The 21,981-nt window shown below is 38.3% G+C and overlaps 2 protein-coding genes across 5 annotated transcripts; both read left to right on the top strand.

Moving 5' to 3' along the window:
- Positions 1 to 2,407: 2,407 nt before the first annotated feature.
- LOC139850075 (uncharacterized) lies at positions 2,408 to 3,322 on the top strand. The gene has a single exon (XM_071839670.1). It carries the CDS (start codon positions 2,408 to 2,410, stop codon positions 3,320 to 3,322), a length of 915 nt encoding a protein of 304 aa, XP_071695771.1.
- A 486-nt stretch (positions 3,323 to 3,808) lies between these two features.
- LOC139847104 (mitochondrial carnitine/acylcarnitine carrier-like protein) lies at positions 3,809 to 6,569 on the top strand. Of its 4 annotated transcripts, none has more exons than XM_071836710.1 (4): positions 3,809 to 3,881; positions 4,274 to 4,311; positions 4,835 to 5,226; positions 5,862 to 6,569. In XM_071836710.1, exons 1-4 carry the CDS (start codon positions 3,839 to 3,841, stop codon positions 6,382 to 6,384), a joined length of 996 nt encoding a protein of 331 aa, XP_071692811.1. In that variant the 5' UTR covers positions 3,809 to 3,838; the 3' UTR covers positions 6,385 to 6,569. The 4 variants fall into 4 exon arrangements, with proteins under 4 accessions (XP_071692811.1, XP_071692813.1, XP_071692812.1 ...); XM_071836712.1 differs by lacking the exon at positions 3,809 to 3,881 and adding an exon at positions 3,911 to 4,180; XM_071836711.1 differs by lacking the exon at positions 3,809 to 3,881 and adding an exon at positions 3,912 to 4,124.
- The last annotated feature ends 15,412 nt before the right edge of the window (positions 6,570 to 21,981 follow it).

Raw genomic sequence — 21,981 nt, 5'->3', positions numbered from 1 at the left:
TAGAGAAACAAACATGTGGTATCTTGTTGGGATTTTCCGACTTATATAAATTATACTGTAATTATTAAACGTTTAATTAAAATATTAGTTAGCATTAACAAATGAATTGTGTTATAGTTGCGAAAGTTTGATGCAATAAAGGATGTTTAAAAGAAGTTGTGATGTGGTCCAGCGGTTGGTGGTCTGCCTTCTTTAGAGGTGGTCAGGAGTTCGACACCCGTTGGCTATATATTAAATACACAATTTCATACTTGCCATGAAGTATTCACACATGGCACATTTAAAAAAAAATAAATAAATAAATAAATAAAATAAAGGATGTTTAAACTTTTTACTTAGAAAATAAGTTGCCCAAACTCTTATGTGTTTCGTGTGTAAACTGGCACCAACCAAACCTACCGTAAAAATGTCATAAACTACTTTAAGTATCTCTTTCTGAATTATCTCGTCTTGAGGTTGATCACAAATGTTAAATCATATGACTCCATTTTTGTATAAAATTATGAGAGAATGAATGAGAATGAAGTACTGTGTAAAAATGTATTATGTGTGAATATATTTATAGTGTTACAATAATTTATTTAAGAAAAATAACGTTTGAATTCAAACGACTATAATAGCTCAGCCAATCACCATCGTCCAAGTGTGCCTCACGCCTCCCTTTCTACCTATGAGAAACAAAACTAACACCATGTTAACGTTAAAACTAACGCCGCGTAACGGGCATTAGTGACGTTAAATTAGTGCTAGGTTGGATCTCACTCATATTTCACGCGGCCCAAAGGATCTTAGTAAACAACCTATATAATTAATACACGCGTGATTTAAACTTAAAATAACCATAGCACAAAACCAAGTATGAAGTCCAAAGGGCAATTTGTCAAGTAGAAAACATATATAGCAGATAAAAAATTCATTTGTAACATCTTAATTTTTTATTACCTGTATGAAAAAAGTCACTTATCACATATACAAGTATTATTAAACACGTATTAATTATTTTTAATTTCATTGAATTGAATTAATTTATAGACCATAGAAGTAGATCTTTTTTATGAACGAATTAATTCCTAATTTTCTTAGACAACTCCTAAATCTCATGTTAATATTAACACACTCACGTATCACTATATCAGCGTCACCTTACAATTTACTTCCCATCGTTAACCCAACACATTTTCCTCCCAACTATGATGTACTCCTTCACATATATTAAGACCAACTAAAATTAATTAAATAATATGAAGTATAAGTATTAAAGCCAAATGCACAACAAAAAATTATGCAAAGTGTTCGTCTTACAATACACCAAATATCGAATAACACCACCATGAATTGAAATTGGCGCCTCAAAGACATGGTGGTGTCAACGGTATCTTAATTGGCTAGAGGCAAAGACGGAATATTAACAGGACGGTTAGGAATTATCTTAGGATTTCAAATTTCAATAAATAATGCTTGATATAGAAAGAAAAAAAATATTTGTTTTTATTGGGATGTTGTAATTTGGCATTAGGGTAAGATTGGTAAAGAAAGATCGAATACCTCAAAGAAAAGAAAAAAAAAAAGTGTTATTTTCAAGGTTGATTTCGAAAAAGCTTTCGATTGTATCAATTGGGATTTTCTTATGGAAGTAATGCAATGTATGGGTTTTGGGGTCAAATGGCAAAAGTGGATCCAAGCGTGTCTGAAATTTGCTTCCGTCTCGGTTTTGGTAAATGGATCTCCAACAAACGAGTTTTCACTAGGTCGGGGGGTTTGACAAGGAGACTCGTTGTCTCCCTTTCTCTTCATTCTTGCATCCTAAGGTTTGAATCTAATCGCTAAAGCGGCGGTGGAAAAAGGGTTGTTTAGGGGTGTTAAAATTGAGAATGATAATGTTTTAGTCTCACACCTACAATACGCCGACGACACAATCTTCATCGGGGAATGGAGCCACTCGAACATCATTAGCTTACAATACTTACTCAAATGCTTTGAACTTGCCTCGGGATTAAAAGTAAATTTCCAAAAAAGTTGTTTGTATGGTATTGGAGTTGGACGTGAGGACATGAACCTTATTGCAAACCGGATGGGGTGCCAAGTCGGGCTATTCCCGTTCACATACCTAGGGCTACCTATTGGCTCCAAGATGAGAAGAGTAAAAGATTGGGATTGTGTGATTGAGAAATTCAAATCAAGACTTTCGGAGTGGAAAACACGAACGCTGTCATTCGGAGGAAGAGTCACGCTTATTAAATCGGTTCTTAATAGTCTCCCATTGTATTATTTCTCGCTATTCCGTGTTCCCCAATGTGTGTTAAAAATACTTGAAAGAGTGAGACGTAATTTCTTTTGGGGCGGGGTTGATTCGGGGTCTAAATTTGCGTGAGTAAAAAATGGGGAAATGTTATCCTACCTTATGGGAATGGGGGGGTTAAACCTTGGCTCTTTAAATTCAAAAAATTTGGCACTCTTGGGAAAGTGGTGGTGGAGATTTAAAATCGTAACCAACTCACTTTGGGTTCGGGTTATTCGTAGCATTTTTGGTCCGGATGGCGGTTTGGGCTCCGGGGGTGAATCCTCTAGGGCTCAAGCTTCCGTTTGGTCCAATGTTATCAAGGCAGGAACTCACTTGGAGGAAATTGACATTCCCTTCAAGTCTTCTTTTTGCAGAATTGTTCGAGATGGTTCAAACACAGCTTTTTGGGATGATTTTTGGATCGGCGAAAATAAACTTCGGATCTTATTTCCTAGACTCTTCATGCTGGAACAACATAAGGAAGCTCTAGTTACTGATCGAATCGTGATTTCAGAGAATAATCTGTCAACTTCATTCATGTGGCTTCGCTCCCCATCAGGCCGAACTGAAACAGAATTAAAGGCGCTGTTGGAGCTGCTTGGAAACTATAACTTCGTGCAGGGAAACACCGACACATGGAGGTGGATTCTAGCAAACAACGGCATCTTCACGGTAAAAAAACTAAATGATTTAATCGATGAGAAGTGTCTGTTACACCAAGTCCCATCCCACGAGACTCTTCGAAATAATTTGGTTCCAAAAAAACTCGAGATTTTTGTTTGGCGTGCTTTGAAAAAGCGATTACCGGTGCGTATGGAACTTGATAAGCGGTGTATCGACTTGCATAGCGTTAGGTACCCCTTGTGCGACGATGATCTAGAGACGGTTGATCACATTTTCATATTTTGTAAGCATTCTTTGGAAATTTGGGATCGCGTCTTCCATTGGTGGGGACTTGGGAATTTTTCCAATTTTAGTATGAACGAAATTCTCAAAGGCAACGCCCCGGTTTCAATGTCGACTCTTGGAGGAAAATTGTAGCAAGCTACGGAATGGGTATGCGCATACTACATTTGGAAGAATCGCAATAATAAAGTTTTTCACGGATCTTCATGGAATGGACTGGCAGCTCTAAACGAAATTCAAGTCAAATCATTTGAATGGATATCGCATAGGCTCAAAGGGAAGAAGATTGATTGGCTCACGTGGTTGAGTAATCCTCACATATATTTAAACATTGTGTAATTCGGGTTCTTGCTATTTGTTGTGTGGTAGTCATATAGTTCGGGTATATATTAGCATCTAGCTAATTTTGTAATCTGTATTTCGTGTTTATGGGTTAACCTTATGGTTCCCAACTGTATGTTTCTATCTTGATATATTAATCCAACTTGCTTTTCAAAAAAAAAAAAAAAAAGGAAAGACAATCCCACTCAACAAATTTTGCCAATTTTTGACGAATCTTTGGTATTAATTTATTTTTCGACAATCATTCATGACGTACAACAATTGCGCTAACTTTTCTTTTTAGTATTTTGTTGAGTTGGATATTCATGGATGAATCTTGTCCTCAATTCCTCTGCTTTCCTCTCTTTCACAGGTTCACATCTCTTCTCTTCTCCCACCATATATATTACGTATACACATCTATATCTATCACCATACACAATCCTATCTCTCTTTGTGGCTCTCATGTATTCAAGACTTCAATTTTACACATACCCATTTGCCCCCATTTGTTTCTTTAACTATTAACCCTGCCTATTTCTTAAAAAGATTCCATTTTTAAAAGATACATATATTGGATGATATTGGGGACTCACCAATAAGTTACACCCATTTGGTATATTTCTTCTTTATCATATATTTTTAGCTTGTGTATTGATGATTAAAGAAAAGGTGCAATCTTGTTGAATGCCCACTAACATTTTATGCTCATTTTGTGCTATTGTTCAATTATTAATTTGAATTTATTTATTTTGGTTTGTGCAGAGGGAATATTTGTTCAGGTTATCAAATTATTTACAAAGGTATGATTTTTAGTAGCCTTTTCCCTTCATCTCTTTATTGATGAAAACAAATTAACTCTCCTGTATTAGATTCCTGCAAAACTAGTTAAAAGGTGATGAATTTGGTATAATTGGTTTGCAGTATTGAATTATGATGTTGCTACATGAATTGATTTCATGATCTGTTAAGTTAGCTATTTCGATGAAGTGCCTCGTGCATCCAAAGAATCTACATTGGTCTTTAAGCTTCACATAGATTCGGTACTTGGGTTGCTACATTTGATCATTTGTAAAAGTTTATAACTGTAAAGAAAGTTAAAAAAGCATTGAACTTGGACAAAAAAGTTACCACATTAGATGTAGGTCATGAATACATTAAACCTGGACAAAAGATAATCACAATGAAGTTTGTATCTACCTATACTATCATAAACAATATTTGAATCACGATTCTTGTCAATTTTGACCCTGAAAAAGAAAGGCTTGACCTCAAAAAAGAAGAAGAAGAAGAAGATATATTTGTGACTATGTTGTAAATGTGCAGATGGGTGATGTAGCTAAAGACTTAGCTGCAGGAACAGTAGGAGGGGTGGCCCAATTGGTAGTTGGACACCCTTTTGACACTATCAAGGTCAAACTTCAAAGTCAACCAACTCCGTCACCTGGTCAACTCCCAAAATACTCTGGTGCAATAGATGCTGTTAAAAAGACATTGGCTGCTGAAGGTGCAGGCGGTCTATACAAAGGTATGGGTGCCCCACTTGCCACCGTGGCAGCCTTCAATGCTCTCTTGTTCTCTGTTAGGGGTCAAATGGAGACCATTTTACGGTCCGCACCTGGTGCACCCTTGACCGTTAACCAGCAAGTCATTGCTGGAGCTGGTGCTGGATTTGCGGTTTCCTTCTTGGCTACCCCAACCGAGTTAATCAAATGCAGGTCAGTACTTTAGACTGTAAACATTCTAGTGCTATTTTGACTTTTTAGGTCAAATTTATACTTACAAGGTGGCAAAAAACGTTACTCGGGGGTACTCGGTTGGTCTTTTGAGGGAGTAATCGGCAACTCTGAAAGTAATAGGGGAGTAATCGAATTGGATTTTTTAAACATTTATAAAATAAGGTTCAAAATTATAAGCGTAAATATACAAAAAATCCATAAGCATATACATAAATGTTAATATGGAGTATAATTAATTGTCTATAAAGATAACATAATCTTCATTTGTTCAAGAACTCTAAAGTTCTAATTTTGAATTCACATTAAAATATTGACCGATATTAACTTTGACCGGATTTGACCGACTAAATCCGACATTGACCAACTAAATCCACTCTTGACCCATTGACCGATGTTGACCAGTTAATTACTCGGATTTTGGAAAATCGGATCCCACGGTTCCTAAAAAGGAGTGATGGTGGAGTAATCGGCATTAATCGGGGAATTTTACAACACTGATCAATTATGTTACTTTTTGCTACTGAAATATGGGTTTGACTTTGAAAGTCAAAGGGTATGAAAAAAATTGAACCTTGATCTCTGTTTAAGGATGCAACTTATTTCTTGAAATCTAGACTGCAGGCCCAAGGTTCGGGTTCGGGTTCAGCTGCAGTGGCCGAAGCTGGTGCAGCCGCTGCAGCAGCGGTTAAGTACGGTGGTCCAATGGACGTGGCTAAGCAAGTTTTAAAGTCTGAAGGAGGTATTAGAGGTCTATACAAAGGATTGTTTCCCACATTTGCGCGTGAAGTCCCTGGAAATGCAACAATGTTTGGTGTTTACGAGGCCATAAAACAGTATATGGCTGGTGGGACCGATACTTCAGGGTTAGGCCGTGGTTCGTTGATGATGGCAGGTGGGTTAGCCGGTGGTGCATTTTGGGTTTCAGTTTACCCAACCGACGTTGTTAAAAGTGTTATCCAAATTGATGACTTTAAAAATCCTAAGTATTCGGGTTCAATTGATGCTTTTAAAAAGATTCTTAAATCAGAAGGTGTTGGAGGTTTGTATAAAGGTTTTGGACCCGCAATGGGACGAAGTGTCCCGGCTAACGCTGCTTGCTTTCTTGCTTATGAAATCACCAAATCGAGCTTGGGCTAAACGTATTCGAATCATGTTTTTTTAACATTCATTGTAATGAATAAATGTATTTATCATTTTTAACTCATTAAATAGTTTCATTATGACTCATGTTACTTGCTTAATCTAATCTTGTTATGTAACCTTCAAATCTTTATAATAGCTTATATCTCAGGTACTAAAAGTTGTGTCCTGAAATTAATACATTTCTATTTATTTTAATTAAAGAATTAAATAATATAATACCCTTAAACCAGGCACAACTTATGCATATAAAATCTTTGATTCATTCTTATGACTGAGTATAACAAACTCTGCCTTAAAAACTCTATACTTCAGCTGGTCCAGTCAACAGAGAAAAAAAAAAGGGGATATTTTTACTGTTTCGTAGAAATACGTGTGCCTTTCAGTAACGAAGGCACACATATACGAGTATATATACACATTAATATATTATAACTAATATCAGTTTAATTAGACTGCAAAATGGTGAAAATGGTTAAAATAGATGAGGAGTTGCAAGATCACTCTTCACTACCACTTCTTTCAAAACCAGATCGCATGGAATCATTTGTGAGCTTAAATCCAAAATCGAAAAATAATTAATTCTTTGATTATATTTGTAATGTGTGAGTTTTAATGAAAATGTTTTGTTACATTAATGCAGATGAAGCATATAACAAGGAATCCAAATGTTTCAAGATGGCGTTATATTTTTTCGTTTGGTAAAAAAAATAATGAATGTGCGCCGTTGAAGACTGCTGTCGTAGAAGCTAACAACAAAAGTTATTTGCTTGATCGAATCGAGTCTCTTGAAGATCGTCTTATTCAGGTATCATTTATATATTTGTATTAAAATTGTATACAAAATTACACATCTTTGTTACATTCTTTGTTTCTTCTATAATGAAGAATGAAAATTGTTTTTTATTATTGGGACAATATATAAGCTTTCGTTAGAGATTGAGACACAAAGAACATCGCGCGATTCGACGACAACTACAACGGATTCTGCGGCTCGAGAATTGCCGGTTTCTTCATACCCAGTTTTTAACAATGTTAAGCCTAAATGCAAGCGTGTATCTTCTTCAGATATCCTTCCTGTTAGTACTGGATGTGAATTACAGGTAACTTTTTAAAGTACAGGGACTGATAGTGTAACTTTAAGAATTATAAAGGTTTAAACTGCACTTTTTAATTTTTTATAGTTTTTTCCAAATAAACTGATTATTTTACATTTTCCCCTAAATTACTATCTTTTTTTTTTTTTTTGGGTAAAGGGTAAAATTCCCCTAAATTACTATCCATTTACAATTATTATTATTAAATTATTAATTATTATCATTATTATCATCATCATCATCATTTTGAAAGGCTTTTATATCAGTATTAACATTACTATTGATAATATTTATTTATTGAACAAAATGGAATGTATATTTATTTATTGAACAGGATGAACCTGAAATTGTTGAGCAGAAAAGGCAAAAGTGGAAGAAAGGAATCAACAACGGTGACAATCAGAAGGAATGCAAGAACGGAAAGAAAAAAACTCAAAATTGGCCACATTTGAAGTTATTAGGTTGTTAGTGTTTGTTTTTTTTATTATTATTATTTAAATTATTTAAATTAAATTGACTTTGATTGAATCGTGAGACTTATTTCATTTTGTATCTTTATTTTTATGTTATATATCTATCGATATTTTATTCTATATATATCTCTATTTCTAAATATAAATATATAAACATTTCTTATATAAAAGAACGTTACGTGCGGTGCATTTGCATTTTGAGTGACTAAGCCAGATTATTAAGTATAGTTAAAGAGTTGGCCGGAAGTGTAAACTATTGAATTTGTTAACCTCTGCTGTGTGCTGTGTGTTACCTACTTTTCTTATTGATTGCGTTTGATTCTGTTCATTACTTGAAACTGCTTTTGTCAGCTTTTATTTCCTGTACTTGTTTTTCTTGTCTTGTTTAAACGGCTGGTGATACTGATGGTAGTGGAACCACGGAGTGACCTTGATTTTGGCAATTCACTTGACACTAGTATTACTGCTCTTATTTCCTTGAAATTAAAAGGGACAGAAAACTATAATGTCTGGAGTAAAGTTATGTTGTTAGCTCTACAAACTAAAATAAAACTGGGTTTATTGATTGGACTGAAATTAAAAGTACTACTGATGATGCTCTTGCTTTACAATGGGATAGATGTAATTTTGTGGTTCTTTCTTGGATTCTTAATTCTATTAGTGAAGAGTTGTTCTCTGGTCAAGAATTCTCTAAATATGCTTATACTGTGTGGGATGAATTAAAAGAAACTTATGACAAGATAGATGGGTCAATCACTTCTAATCTGCATAAAAAGATTAACACAATCTCTCAAAATGGTCATCCTAATGGCACTCAAGCCTTAATCACCAAAATTGGTGATTTAACTTTAAATAACAACATTACCTTGTCAAATGTGTTGGTTGTCCCTGGATACTGTGTTAACCTTCTATCTATTCATCAACTCTCAAAAAATAAAAGAATATTTGTTGGATTCAAAGATTCTAAATGCTACATTTAGGACTTGTTGGAAAAGAGGATTGTAGGGACTGGTAGTATGAAGAATGGTTTATATCTGTTGGATGTTTGTGAAGGTGAATACTCTAACTATGTGCCTAAATGCCATGTGTCTTTTAATCTATGGAACTGTAGGCTTGGTCATCCTGCTAAGCTTGTTGTAGATCTATTAAAACATGATTTAGAGTTGAGTGGTGAGTCTGAGAATCACATTTTTGATACCTGCCATAAAGCAAAACAAAAAAGGGAGCCTTTTCCTTTAAGTGATCACAAATCCACTGCCTTAGGTGACCTTATACATTTGGATTTGTGGGGGACATATAGGATCACTTCTAGAGATGGGTATAAGTACTTTTTTACTGTGGTTGATGACTTTTCTAGAGCTGTGTGGGTCTATTTGCTCAAATCTAAAAGTGATGTATTTGATGTGTTTGAAACCTTTTCCAACCTGCTTTTAAATCAGTTTGATAAACATGTCAAGATAATAAGGTCTGATAATGGAACTGAATTTGTAAATAGCAAGTTTGACCTATTATGTAAAAATAAAGGGATTTCTCATCAAACCAGTTATGCTTATACTCCTCAGCAAAATGGCATTATTGAGAGGAAGCATAGACATTTGCTTAATGTTGCTAGGTCCTTACTGTTTCAAAGTGGCATTTCTCTTAAGAGAATCGGAGCTAAAATGAAGTTTGTAGAGCGAAAACGGTGAAAGACAAGAAATCAAGTTACGATCCAGCAATCAAAAAGCCAAATGGCATGCCAAACGGCTTGCCAAATGGCTTGTCTGGCTTACAAACGGCCTGCCATACACCCAAGTTAAACGGCCCCTGCAAACGGGCTGGCCTGGAAAACGACCTACGAGCCGTTTGCAGGCAAATTTCAAGCTTATTTAAAGGGTCTTTGTCATTCATTCCAATACACACTTCAATTCACTTCTTTCTCTCTCTTATACAATATTAGTCATACTTTCACGGTCTTCGACTCTGTGCAGGAAACCTAGTACCCGGAGAAGAACGCCGAAGATTGTATTAGGAGCGGTCTGGAGTTTGAAGTTGTCACTTTTGTATTCGGAACTCGTTTAATCTACCGGTACTTCTATCCTTTATCTTTATATAATGTCTTCTATCATTATGTTCTGTGATGTTGTTGCCATGTTTAGCGAGTAGTTATCTTTAGTGTATGCTATGATGTAACCAGTTATAATGCCAAAATAATGTTATGGTTTGTGTATGTTGTCAAAATGCTATCCGATTATGCTTTAAACTCAATCGCTTTTTCAACTAATAGAACGTACTTATTGGCTCTGTTATTGGAAAGTCGCGAACCCCGATTCAGAGTACACTATCTGTGTCACCCCTTGGTAAGAGAAGTCTATCGGATACAACGTAAGATCGACTGAGGCACACCGGTTGTAGTAAGTCTATCAAGCTTTGGATTCCGACTGAGGACTCTTTCGTAGTGAAACATCTGACTAGACCCTTAGTACATTGTCAGTCCCAGACCATGCTAGTGTAGTCACCAAGCATATAAACTTCGTAAGTGCATGCTGAAGCACAACGGTTGTTGTAAGCTGCACCTCTGCTAAGTAAGCCTATGGAACACGGTCAGTGTTGATCAGTACACTGCACCATAACGTGGTCTCAAGAATTGCACCCCGCTTGAGGGATTCTTAGTTAATTAAGGAAATGTTTGTTTAAACACATAAATGATTGGACCGTTAGGATAACCGAACGTGTTCATGGAATTCAACTTGACTTGGCCATGGTGTTCTTTATAGTTGAGCTCTTTTTAAGGGCCTAACTACCTTTTAAAACCAATCATTAACGAAAGCATTGAAACACGTCACGTCTCTCGGATATGGTAAACCCTGTATTCTATTATGTTTAAGAAAGTTTAGACCTTTGTGGAATGTTAATACGTCACCCAATCGAGTCGCTCAATTGGATGAGCCGTCTGAACGTGTATGTCTGTAGTCAGACTGCACGGGCGTCGGGGGTAAGGGACGTTGCTTTCTATTTAGAATCTTCAAGCCTATCGCATTACCCAGTGACACGTCTTACGATAGGGGTGTTTAGGACCAGTATAATGAATACAAGGCCTCTACCTATTCATGAGCCAGCATTCCATAATCTCGGAAGAATAACTGATGAAATCAAAGTATGCACTTGTTTTAACCTTATCTGAATTATGAATTTTATTACATTTACTTTGTCTGTCTTATAAACTAGAAAAGCCCAAAATTAGGTAACCACTACTCCTTCATAACTATCTTAAGCTTTAAATATAGGTTCGATTCTACTGATATCTTAAAAATACGACTCTAGATCATACTTCCCTTACTCATAATAAGGAGTAGTACGATTTAGGCCCCGCTAAATATAAATTTAAAACATTACCCCCCTTTTGGCAGCTGATTCTGACGTGTTGCGACATAACGGCACCGCACAAATAAAACTGTCCGTTTCAGCCATATCAAGGGAGAGTATAAGTTTTTGGCGCCGCTGCCGGGGACCTGGTATCAGATAATACTGCTCTCTATCAAACTTATTCACAAGAATTTAGTGGTGTCGAAGAAAGACAATTATACACGGACTTGGTTGTTGGATTTTCCGAACAGTCTCCAATTATATTGGGACCAAAAGGATCATGTCTCTCCGTAGTCGACCTGGCTGCTTGGTTTGTTGAATAGTTCGTGCGAAGCTCTGTTATCGAAATACCAGGGAATCTGTAGCAAGAACCAAAAACATATTCAACCTTAGGATAGTTAGCTTATCTTAGACTAAATTAGTTTACTTTAGACTACCTTAGATTAAGATTACCTTAGATTTCATCAGAATTACCTTAGATTATCATAGAAATTTAGTTTATCTGCTTAAAATTAAAAACAAAAAGGCATACTCAGTGTATGACCCAACCCGATCTAGACCAGGGTGTAAGACCCAAATATTTCATAGTACATATGTGTGAATAAGTGATTCAAGTTGTGGGGTTTACGTTGTATATAATTAAAAGGCAAAAGAAGCTGAACTGGGCATTTGGCGAGCCGCGCGGCCTTATGGCCCACCGCGCCATTACGGGCTGACAGATTCCTTTTTCTTTTTAAATTAGATATTTTAAGGGAATTTTGGTAAAACCACTTAAGGTCCGACTTTAAGGCTTGGATCAGTTGTTTGGAGTGTCATTTACTCCATATTCACCCACCTTATCATCTTCCAATCAATTCTAGAGAGAGAGTTAGATTCTAGAGTGAGAGAGCTCAAATTAAGGAAGAAGAAACTCGAATCGGGTCAAAGTGCAAGCACTAAAGTTGTTCATCTCCTCATTTACTACGTTTTGATAGTTGTGGTAAGCCCTAAACCTAATTTCCTTGTTTTAATTGTTTAAGAGTTAGGGTTTGTGTAGGTAATGAACACTAAGACCCATTTGTTAGTGAATTTGGGTGTTTTGGGTGAATTTGGGTCATGTAGACCCAAAGATGATTAACTAGGGTTTTCAAAGTAGTAAACTATGTTTATGAGCCTAAATTGGTTAGTTAAAGTACTAGCACACTTATATATATGTAAATGGGTGTTAAGTGGGTTAGTGGATGACCCAAAATGGGTGTATTGACTTTTAAGTGGTCAAATGGGTCATAATGGACCTAAGATAGTTAGTGTATGTTTAAGATGCATAGACCCTGTGTTGAAAAGTGTTTTAAGACCTAATTTGGCAAATGTTAGGGTTTTGGTTATGATTGACCCAAATATTAGGGTTAAGGGTGCAAATGTGTTGAGATTGCACCATGGGTCAAAATGACTATAGAATGGAGTTTGAGTTGGTTGACCAACTTGAGTTTGTGATTGATATTATGTATAATGTAATAGGTATGTTACATTGAAGATTTCCGAGCTTGTCTATCTCTCATCAAGACTTTGAGGTGAGTGGAAAATCTATATATGTATGTATATGATTTACGTGCCGTATTAATGGTGTCACATAGCCGTTTTGTGACCGTAGTTGTGAGACATAGCTGTTTTGTCCACGTTTTATATTTATGCACATAGCCGTGTTTGTGCATATAGTGACGAGTAATAGCCGTGTTTTACTCCCACATTATTATCCGAGTTATTGTGCACATAGCCGTGTTTGTGTACATGATTGTGAGTAATAGCCGTATTTTACTCACACGTTGATCAAGTGATGCCATAGCCGTTTTTGGGAACACTTGGGGGTGATGCCATAGCCGTTTTTGGAACACCTCGGGGGTTAGCATACCATAGCCATTTTTGGGAGCTAACGGTTGTTATAAACATCGATGATTTGTTTCGCGAAGTCATTCCCTTGCGAAGATATTGGTTAACCATGGTTTATAGTTGTTGACGTTAGCATTCAATTATTATTATGAATATTATGCTATTGATGTTGCTAGTTGTACGATTTGATGGTACTAGCTTGTTTATTGAGGCGTTATGCGTTTGTATGCGTTATATGATATCGTGGATGCGAGTAGGTAAGTCTTATATGCATGTATATATTTATTCTACTCACTAAGTGTTAGCTTACCCTCTCGTTGTTTACCATTTTATAGGTCCCGGCGTGGATAAGGGTAAGGGCATACGGTTGGATTAGAGATCCCGCTTGTTAAGGGACGCCTCTTGGATGTGTTAGCTTTTGGAGTTTGACCTTGACTTGGGTAGTTTAATCCCAAACACCATGCTCATCGTGTCGTTTGGTACTTAAACTTTTTGGTGGTCGAAACTCACGTTATGTATTAAACTCGTAAAACGGCCAAAGTGGGCCCCGCTTTGTAAAACTTATTTTATGTTTGAATTGTGTTAGTTTTACATGTTTGAATATGTTGTTAAAAGCGTATTGTCTAATTATGTTGGGAAGTGGCCGATCTTTTTCGCATTTCATGACTTTTGGGACAGACCAGTTTGGCGCGCCGCGCCATATGCTGTCCCAGCAAAAAAAAATTATTTTGAGATTTTAACGAGGATCGTTCGTGGTTTGGTTTGGGTTGTTACAAGTGGTATCAGAGCATGGTCTAAGGGATTTAGGCGACTTGAGATAGGTGCCTAGACTTAGACTTTATTGTGTGTACGCTTTATGCGGGACTTGTAGCACTTTGGGTCTAATCGGGAATTGTTAGTACTTTGGTTTATGTGAACTAACCTTGTGCTAATGGTTTTGTGTTGTGTTTAGCAATCATCAAGCGAGATGGACGTGGTACTAGCAAGTTAATGCGACGTGCTCGCGTAACAATGATTAGCTACCGTTGTTACGGGTGCAAATCGTGTCAAACAAGTAATGTACGACGATTGTCGAGCAAGATGGAGTAGTGTGGTGTATATGTATATACATATGTGTTAAGTCCTTTCGTTTCGTTATTTAAATCTTTCCGTTTTATAGAATGAAGATGAGAAATGGACACGACACCAATGACAGAAGTACGAGTGAGGACGTTGAGTTCACGGCCAAAGTTGAGGCCATCTTTAAACGTCAAAAGGCGGAGTTCGTCGAGGATGTTAAGAAAATGTTTCTAGATACGATTGACGAGCAATTAGTCAATGTAGTCAAGGAGCAAGTGAAGGTCGTTCTTCAAGAGGATAATGTGGGGAGACGGGACTTCTTCTATAAGAATTTCAAGGACTCTCAACCTCCCACTTTCGATATTGAACGGGACCCACTTAAGAGTGCCCGTTGGATCTCCGACATGGAGGGGGCTTTTCGTACGTGTGAATGCCCTCTTGATAAAAAGATGAGATATGGTTGTAGCATGTTAAGAGGTGATGCTAAATTGTGGTGGGACGCGAAGATCCGACTTTATGGCGAAGAACAATGCATGGAGTTCACATGGGATGAATTCAAGGCGGAGTTTTTCGATGAATACCGAACTTCGGCCGATCTTACAAGGCTTAAGGATGAACTACGTTCCTTGAGGCAAGGGTCGATGGATTTGAACACTCTCAAATCCGTGTTTTTGTCCAAGACCCAATTTTGCCCGGAGTATGTCGGGAATGATAAAATGTTGAAAGAAGATTTCTATTGAATCTTGAATGATAACTATCAAGAGAAAATTAGTGTGAACGTGGTGAAGAGATTTGATGAATTGTTCAATATGGTAAAGGGTTTTGAAGCGCTTGTGTTGAGAAAGAGTAGTTTTACTTTTGGAAAGAGGAAGTTAGAGAATTCGAGTCAATCGAGCTTTTCCCACAAAAAGAACAAGAAGGGGTCCGAAAGCGTTGGAAGTGTGAAGAAGGGTGGTTCAAATACTTTTGCGCCTACTTGTTATAGTTGTGGGAAGTCGGGTCATTACGCCCGTGATTGTTTGACCAAGTCGGTCACGTGTTTTAATTGTGGGAAGGAGGGGCACAAGAGGCCGGAATGTCCCCATTTGAATAATGATCATGTTAAGAAGTTAGAAAAGGCGGCGGGTACGGCTAGGGGTCGCAACTATTTGATGACCAATGATGAAGCCAAACAATCGAACGAAGTTGTCTCAGGTACTTTCATGGTTAATTCTAATCCGGCAAGGATTCTCTTCGATAGTGGTGCAAATTTGTCGTTTGTGTCTTCTAAATTTGTGCCTAAACTTAATAGACCGTTAGCTAAGTTAAGTCGTCCGGTAGAAGTTGAGATAGCGGACGGCAAGACAGTGCTAGTGGTCGATGTGTGCAAAAATTGTGATGTTGTGTTTGGTGCCGAAAACTTTAAGATAGATCTCATTCCAATGACTTTGGGCGATTTTGATATTGTTGTGGGTATGGATTAGCTCGATCATAATAGAGCCGATATTGCATGCCATGAAAAATTTATTCGTGTGAAGACCCCAAGTGGGGGAGAGTTAATTATTCACGGTGATAAGCGTAGAAGACTTGTGCCGATATGCACTTTTGCACGGGCACGTCGTCTCCTCGATAGTGGTGGCATGGCTTTTCTTGCCCATGTTGTTGATACTCGTGATGAGTCACCACCCATTCGTGAAATTCCGGTGGTTAGTGAATTCAAAGACGTTTTTCTGGACGAGTTACCGAGTGTTCTGGCGGAAAGACAAGTTGAATTTCGCATTGAGTTGGTTCCGGGAGCTATTCCCATTGCTAAAACTCCTTATCGTTTAGCGCCGACGAAAATGCAAGAGTTGTTAAATCAAACCCAAGAGTTACTTGAGAAGGGATTTATTCGACCGAGTGCTTCGCCATGGGGCGCTCCGGTTTTATTCGTGAAAAAGAAGGATGGTAGCATGCGGATGTGCATCGATTACCGGGAGTTGAATAAAGTGACGATCAAGAATCATTATCCATTTCCTCGGATTGACGATTTGTTTGACCAACTCCAAGGTGCGACGTATTTCTCAAAGATTGACCTGCGGTCCGGTTATCATCAAATGCGGGTCCGTGAGGAAGATATCGAGAAAACGGCTTTTCGAACACGTTATGGGCATTTTGAATTCGTAGTTATGCCTTTTGGTCTTACGAATGCACCGGCGGCATTCATGGATCTTATGAACCGAGTGTGCCAACCTATGTTGGACAAGTCGGTAATTGTATTCATTGACGACATACTAGTCTACTCGAAATGTATGAACGAACATGAACGTCATTTGCGTGAAGTATTGAAGACGTTACGAAGGGAGAAGTTATATGCTAAGTTCTCCAAATGTGAATTTTGGCTAAGGGAGGTTCAATTCCTTGGCCACATTGTGAACAAGGACGGTATTCAAGTAGATCCGATGAAGATAGAGACGGTGAAGAGTTGGAGACAACCGAATACGCCTACAGAAATCTGAAGTTTTCTCGGATTGGCCGGTTATTATCGTCGGTTTATCCAAGACTTTTCTAAGATCGCTTCTTCGTTGACGAAATTAACAAGGAAGAACGCGAGGTTTGTTTGGGAGAACGAGCAAGAAATTGCTTTTCAATTGTTAAAGGAGAAGTTGTGTCAAGCTCCGGTGTTAGTGTTGCTAGAAGGGGTGGAAGACATGACGGTTTATTGTGATGCTTCGTTAAATGGGCTCGGGTGTGTTCTAATGCAAAGAGGTAAAGTCATCGCTTATGCCTCTCGACAACTAAAGGAACACGAAACGAGATATCCGACTCATGATCTTGAGTTGACGGCGGTTGTGCATGCGTTGAAAAATTGGCGCCATTACTTGTATGGTGTCAAGAGTACGATTTATTCGGATCATAAGAGTTTGAAACACCTCTTTAATCAACGAGATTTGAATTATCGTCAACGTAGGTGGATGGATGTGGTAAAAGACTATGATTGTGAAATACTTTACCATCCGGGCAAGGCGAATGTGGTCGCGGATGCGTTGAGTCGAAAGAATCATCACCAGGCGTTACGATTGGGATTGTTACGTATGATTATTACTAACGATTTTCTTGAAAAACTTGGTGTGATTCAAATAGAGGCTTACGTTCACAACAAGCATGAGGACGAATTGTGGGGCAATCGGAATTCATTACTATGGATTCGCGTGGTTTGTTGTCTTTTCAAGGAAGAGTGTGGGTGCCTAAAATGGGTGATTATCGACAAGTGCTACTTGATGAAGCACATAAGTCAAAGTATTCCATTCATCCGGGCGCAACGAAGATGTATCTTGATTTAAGGAAAGATTATTGGTGGTCGGGATGAAACGTGATGTTGTAAAGTATGTTGAGCAATGCGTCACGTGTTTGCAAGTTAAAGCCGAACACCAAAAGCCGTATGGTAAGTTGCAACCGTTAGAAATCCCGAAATGGAAATGGGAGCACATTACCATGGATTTCATCACAAAGTTACCTAAAACGGCGAGAACCCAATTTGATTCGATTTGGGTGACAGTTGATCGATTGACGAAAAGTGCTTTGTTTCTTCCCATTAAGGAAGCGATATCGTCAGAGACTTTGGCTAAGTTGTTTATCAAGGAAGTCGTCTCTCGACACGGAGTTCCTATATCTATTATTTCGGATCGAGATACCCGTTTTACATCTCGATTTTGGGAAAAGTTTCATGAAGATATGGGAACACAATTGAAATTGAGCACGGCGTATCATCCTCAAAAGGACGGTCAAACCGAACGTACGAACCAAACATTGGAGGATATGTTACGAGCGTGTATTATTGATTTTGGTGGTAGTTGGGATGAGCACTTGCCTTTGGTGGAATTCTCGCACAATAATAGTTATCACACTAGTATTGGGATGCCACCTTATGAGATGCTTTATGGGCAGAGGTGTCGAACTCCGATTTGTTGGGGTAAAGTGGGACAAAAGGAAATCGGGAGCACCGATTTGGTTTTGGAAACAAATAGCAAGATTGTTACGATTCGAGAGCATTTGAAAAAGGCTCAAGATAGACAAAAGTCGTATGCCGACAAGCGTAGACGAACGATCGAATTTCAAGAAGGCGACATGGTAATGCTTAAGGTTTCGCCATGGAAGGGTATTATTCGATTTCGAAAACGGGGAAAGTTAGCTCCTTGGTTTATTGGGCCATTCAAGGTTTTAGCTCGTGTTGGTGAAGTTGCATATCGATTGGAACTACCCGAAGAGCTTGCGGGGATCCATAACACGTTTCATGTTTCCCATCTCCGTAAGTGTCTTGCGGATGATTCTTCATGGATGCCAATAGACGAAATTGAGCTGAACAATAAGTTGGAGTATGTTGAAGAGCCGATTGCTATACTTGATGAGAAAGTGAAAATGTTGCGTAACAAGGAGGTGAGAACTTTTAAGGTTCAATGGCGTCGGAGTAAAGGTTCCGAGTTTACTTGGGAACCAGAAGAATTCGTGTTGGTTTATCTTCCCTCTTGTCATGCGGCGTGGATCGCGAGGACGCGCTCTGAATTAAGTAGGGGAGAGTTGTAAGACCCAAATATTTCATAGTACATATGTGTGAATAAGTGATTCAAGTTGTGGGGTTTACGTTGTATATAATTAAAAGGCAAAAGAAGCTGAACTGGGCATTTGGCGCGCCGCGCGGCCTTATGGCGCGCCGCGCCATTACGGGCTGACAGATTCCTTTTTCTTTTTAAATTAGATATTTTAAGGGCATTTTGGTAAAACCACTTAAGGTCCGACTTTAAGGCTTGGATCAGTTTTTTGGAGTGTCATTTACTCCATATTCACCCACCTAATCATCTTCCAATCAATTCTAGAAAGAGAGTTAGATTATAGAGTGAGAGAGCTCAAATTAAAGAAGAAAAAACTCGAATCGGGTCAAAGTGCAAGCACTAAAGTTGTTCATCTCCTCATTTACTACGTTTTGATAGTTGTGGTAAGCCCTAAACCTAATTTCCTTGTTTTAATTGTTTAAGAGTTAGGGTTTGTGTAGGTAATGAACACTAAGACCCATTTGTTAGTGAATTTGGGTGTTTTGGGTGAATTTGGGTCATGTAGACCCAAAGATGATTAACTAGGGTTTTCAAAGTAGTAAACTATGTTTATAAGCCTAAATTGGTTAGTTAAAGTACTAGCACACTTATATATATGTAAATGGGTGTTAAGTGGGTTAGTGGATGACCCGAAATGTGTGTATTGACTTTTAAGTGGTCAAATGGGTCATAATGGACCTAAGATAGTTAGTGTATGTTTAAGATGCATAGGCCTTGTGTTGAAAAGTGTCTAAGACCTAATTTGGCAAATGTTAGGGTTTTGGTTATGATTGACCCAAATATTAGGGTTAAGGGTGCAAATGGGTCGAGATTGCACCATGGGTCAAAATGACTATAGAATGGAGTTTGAGTTGGTTGACCAACTTGAGTTTGTGATTGATATTATGTATAATGTAATAGGTACGTTACATTGAAGATTTCCGAGCTTGTCTATCTCTCATCAAGACTTTGAGGTGAGTGGAAAATCTATATATGTATGTATATGATTTACGTACCGTATTAATAGTGTCACATAGCCGTTTTGTGACCGTAGTTGTGAGACATAGCCGTTTTGTCCACGTTTTATATTTATGCACATAGCCGTGTTTGTGCATATAGTGGCGAGTAATAGCCGTGTTTTACTCCCACATTATTATCCGAGTTATTGTGCACATAGCCGTGTTTGTGTACATGATTGTGAGTAATAGCCTTGTTTTACTCACACGTTGATCAAGTGATGCCATAGCCGTTTTTGGGAACACTTGGGGGTGATGCCATAGCCGTTTTTGGAACACCTCGGGGGTTAGCATACCATAGCCGTTTTTGGGAGCTAAAGGTTGTTATGAACATCGATGACTTGTTTCGCGAAGTCATTCCCTTGCGAAAATATTGGTTAACCATGGTTTATAGTTGTTGACGTTAGCATTAAATTATTATTATGAATATTATGCTATTGATGTTGCTAGTTGTACGATTTGATGGTACTAGCTTGTTTATTGAGGCGTTATGCGTTTGTATGCGTTATATGATATTGTGGATGCGAGTAGGTAAGTCTTATATGCATGTATATATTTATTCTACTCACTAAACGTTAGCTTACCCTCTCGTTGTTTACCATTTTATAGGTCCCGGCGTGGATAAGGGTAAGGGCATACGGTTGGATTAGAGATCCCGCTTGTTAAGGGACGCCTCTTGGATGTGTTAGCTTTTGGAGTTTGACCATGACTTGGGTAGTTTAATCCCAAACACCATGCTCATCGTGTCGTTTGGTACTTAAACTTTTTGGTGGTCGAAACTCACGTTATGTATTAAACTCGTAAAACGGCCAAAGTGGGCCCCGCTTTGTAAAACTTATTTTATGTTTGAATTGTGTTAGTTTTACATGTTTGAATATGTTGTTAAAAGCGTATTGTCTAATTATGTCGGGAAGTGGCCGATCTTTTTCGCATTTCATGACTTTTGGGACAGACCAGTTTGGCGCGCCGCGCGGCCATATGGCGCGCCGCGCCATATGCTGTCCCAGCAAAAAAAAAAAATTTGAGATTTTAACGAGGGTCGTTCGTGGTTTGGTTTGGGTTGTTACACAGGGCCGTTGTTATCTGTACCTGATCCAGACGCAATAATCTATAAAGCACGCAAGGAAGCACGAATCAGAAATCAAATGGCGTTACGCGTTATTTTAGCAGAAAACAGCAAACCCTCGATTGAAGGTCGAGGAGGACCAATCAGATTTCCAGAGATCCAAGGACACTCGTTCGAGTTAAAACATCACATCATCCAGTTCATCCAAAATAGATGTCAGTTTCATGGATTACCGAATGACGATCCTAATTCTCACCTTGATAAATTCATATCTCTTTCGAACTCCTACAAACATCCATGGATCGGACAGGATATAGTCCGGCTATACTTGTTTCCCTATTCTCTCACTCATCATGCTCAAACATGGTTCGAAGGACTGGAAAAATATTCCATCACGTCATAGACGGAGATGGCTACTAAATTTCTAACCAAATATTTCCCTCCTTCTAAACAAACCAAACTAACGAATGACATCATTAACTTCAAACAAAGTTATGATGAATCTCTTTACACTGCATGAGAGCGATTCAAAACCCTGCTGAAGAAGTGCCCTAATCACCAGCTAGAACGGTCAGCTCAAATCTGTAACTTCTACAATGGTCTTACGGTAAATCATAGGACGACGATCGATGCAGCAGCTTAAGGAAATCTGATGAACCAAACCGCAGATGAAGCATGAGAATTGCTCGAGAACATGACAATGCATCATCATGACTGGAACAGTAGTGAAACAACTTCATCATCTGCCCCACTCTCTGCACTTAACAATCAAACGGAGGCCATCAAATCCCTCACGGATAAGATAGAATCTCTCGCTAAACAACTCCGAGAATTAAAGACGTAACCGCAGCAGGTCAACCAGGCTCAGGCCTGTGTTAATTGTACCAACCCGCAAATCACTGAAGAATATCAAGTTGAGTACGAACACCCTGACGTTCGGTCTGTTACGTTCAATATTCAGCTCGTCAACCAAATCCCGGATTGAATCAACAACATAGGGTTAATCAATTTCAAAGAAGCAACCAGCCTTTTCGCTATCGCTACCCACCTTATACAGCCCAACAATCTCAGTTGTCCTCCGATCAACCACTTCCACTCACTGGTCCACCAGTTTAGGAAAATTCC

The sequence above is a fragment of the Rutidosis leptorrhynchoides genome, chromosome 5, assembly GCF_046630445.1.
Source record: "Rutidosis leptorrhynchoides isolate AG116_Rl617_1_P2 chromosome 5, CSIRO_AGI_Rlap_v1, whole genome shotgun sequence".
Classification (NCBI taxonomy): domain Eukaryota; kingdom Viridiplantae; phylum Streptophyta; class Magnoliopsida; order Asterales; family Asteraceae; genus Rutidosis; species Rutidosis leptorrhynchoides.
Note: the sequence above shows the minus strand (reverse complement) of the source record. Positions and strands in the feature narration are given on the sequence as shown.

Coding starts and splice junctions, on each gene's coding strand:
- LOC139847104 (XM_071836710.1), top strand. CDS start 3,839: ATGAATCTTGTCCTCAATTCCTCTGCTTTCCTCTCTTTCACAG. Junction 4,312..4,834: donor TTATCAAATTATTTACAAAG/GTATGATTTTTA, acceptor GTAAATGTGCAG/ATGGGTGATGTAGCTAAAGA. Junction 5,227..5,861: donor ACCGAGTTAATCAAATGCAG/GTCAGTACTTTA, acceptor CTTGAAATCTAG/ACTGCAGGCCCAAGGTTCGG.
- LOC139850075 (XM_071839670.1), top strand. CDS start 2,408: ATGGGGGGGTTAAACCTTGGCTCTTTAAATTCAAAAAATTTGGCACTC.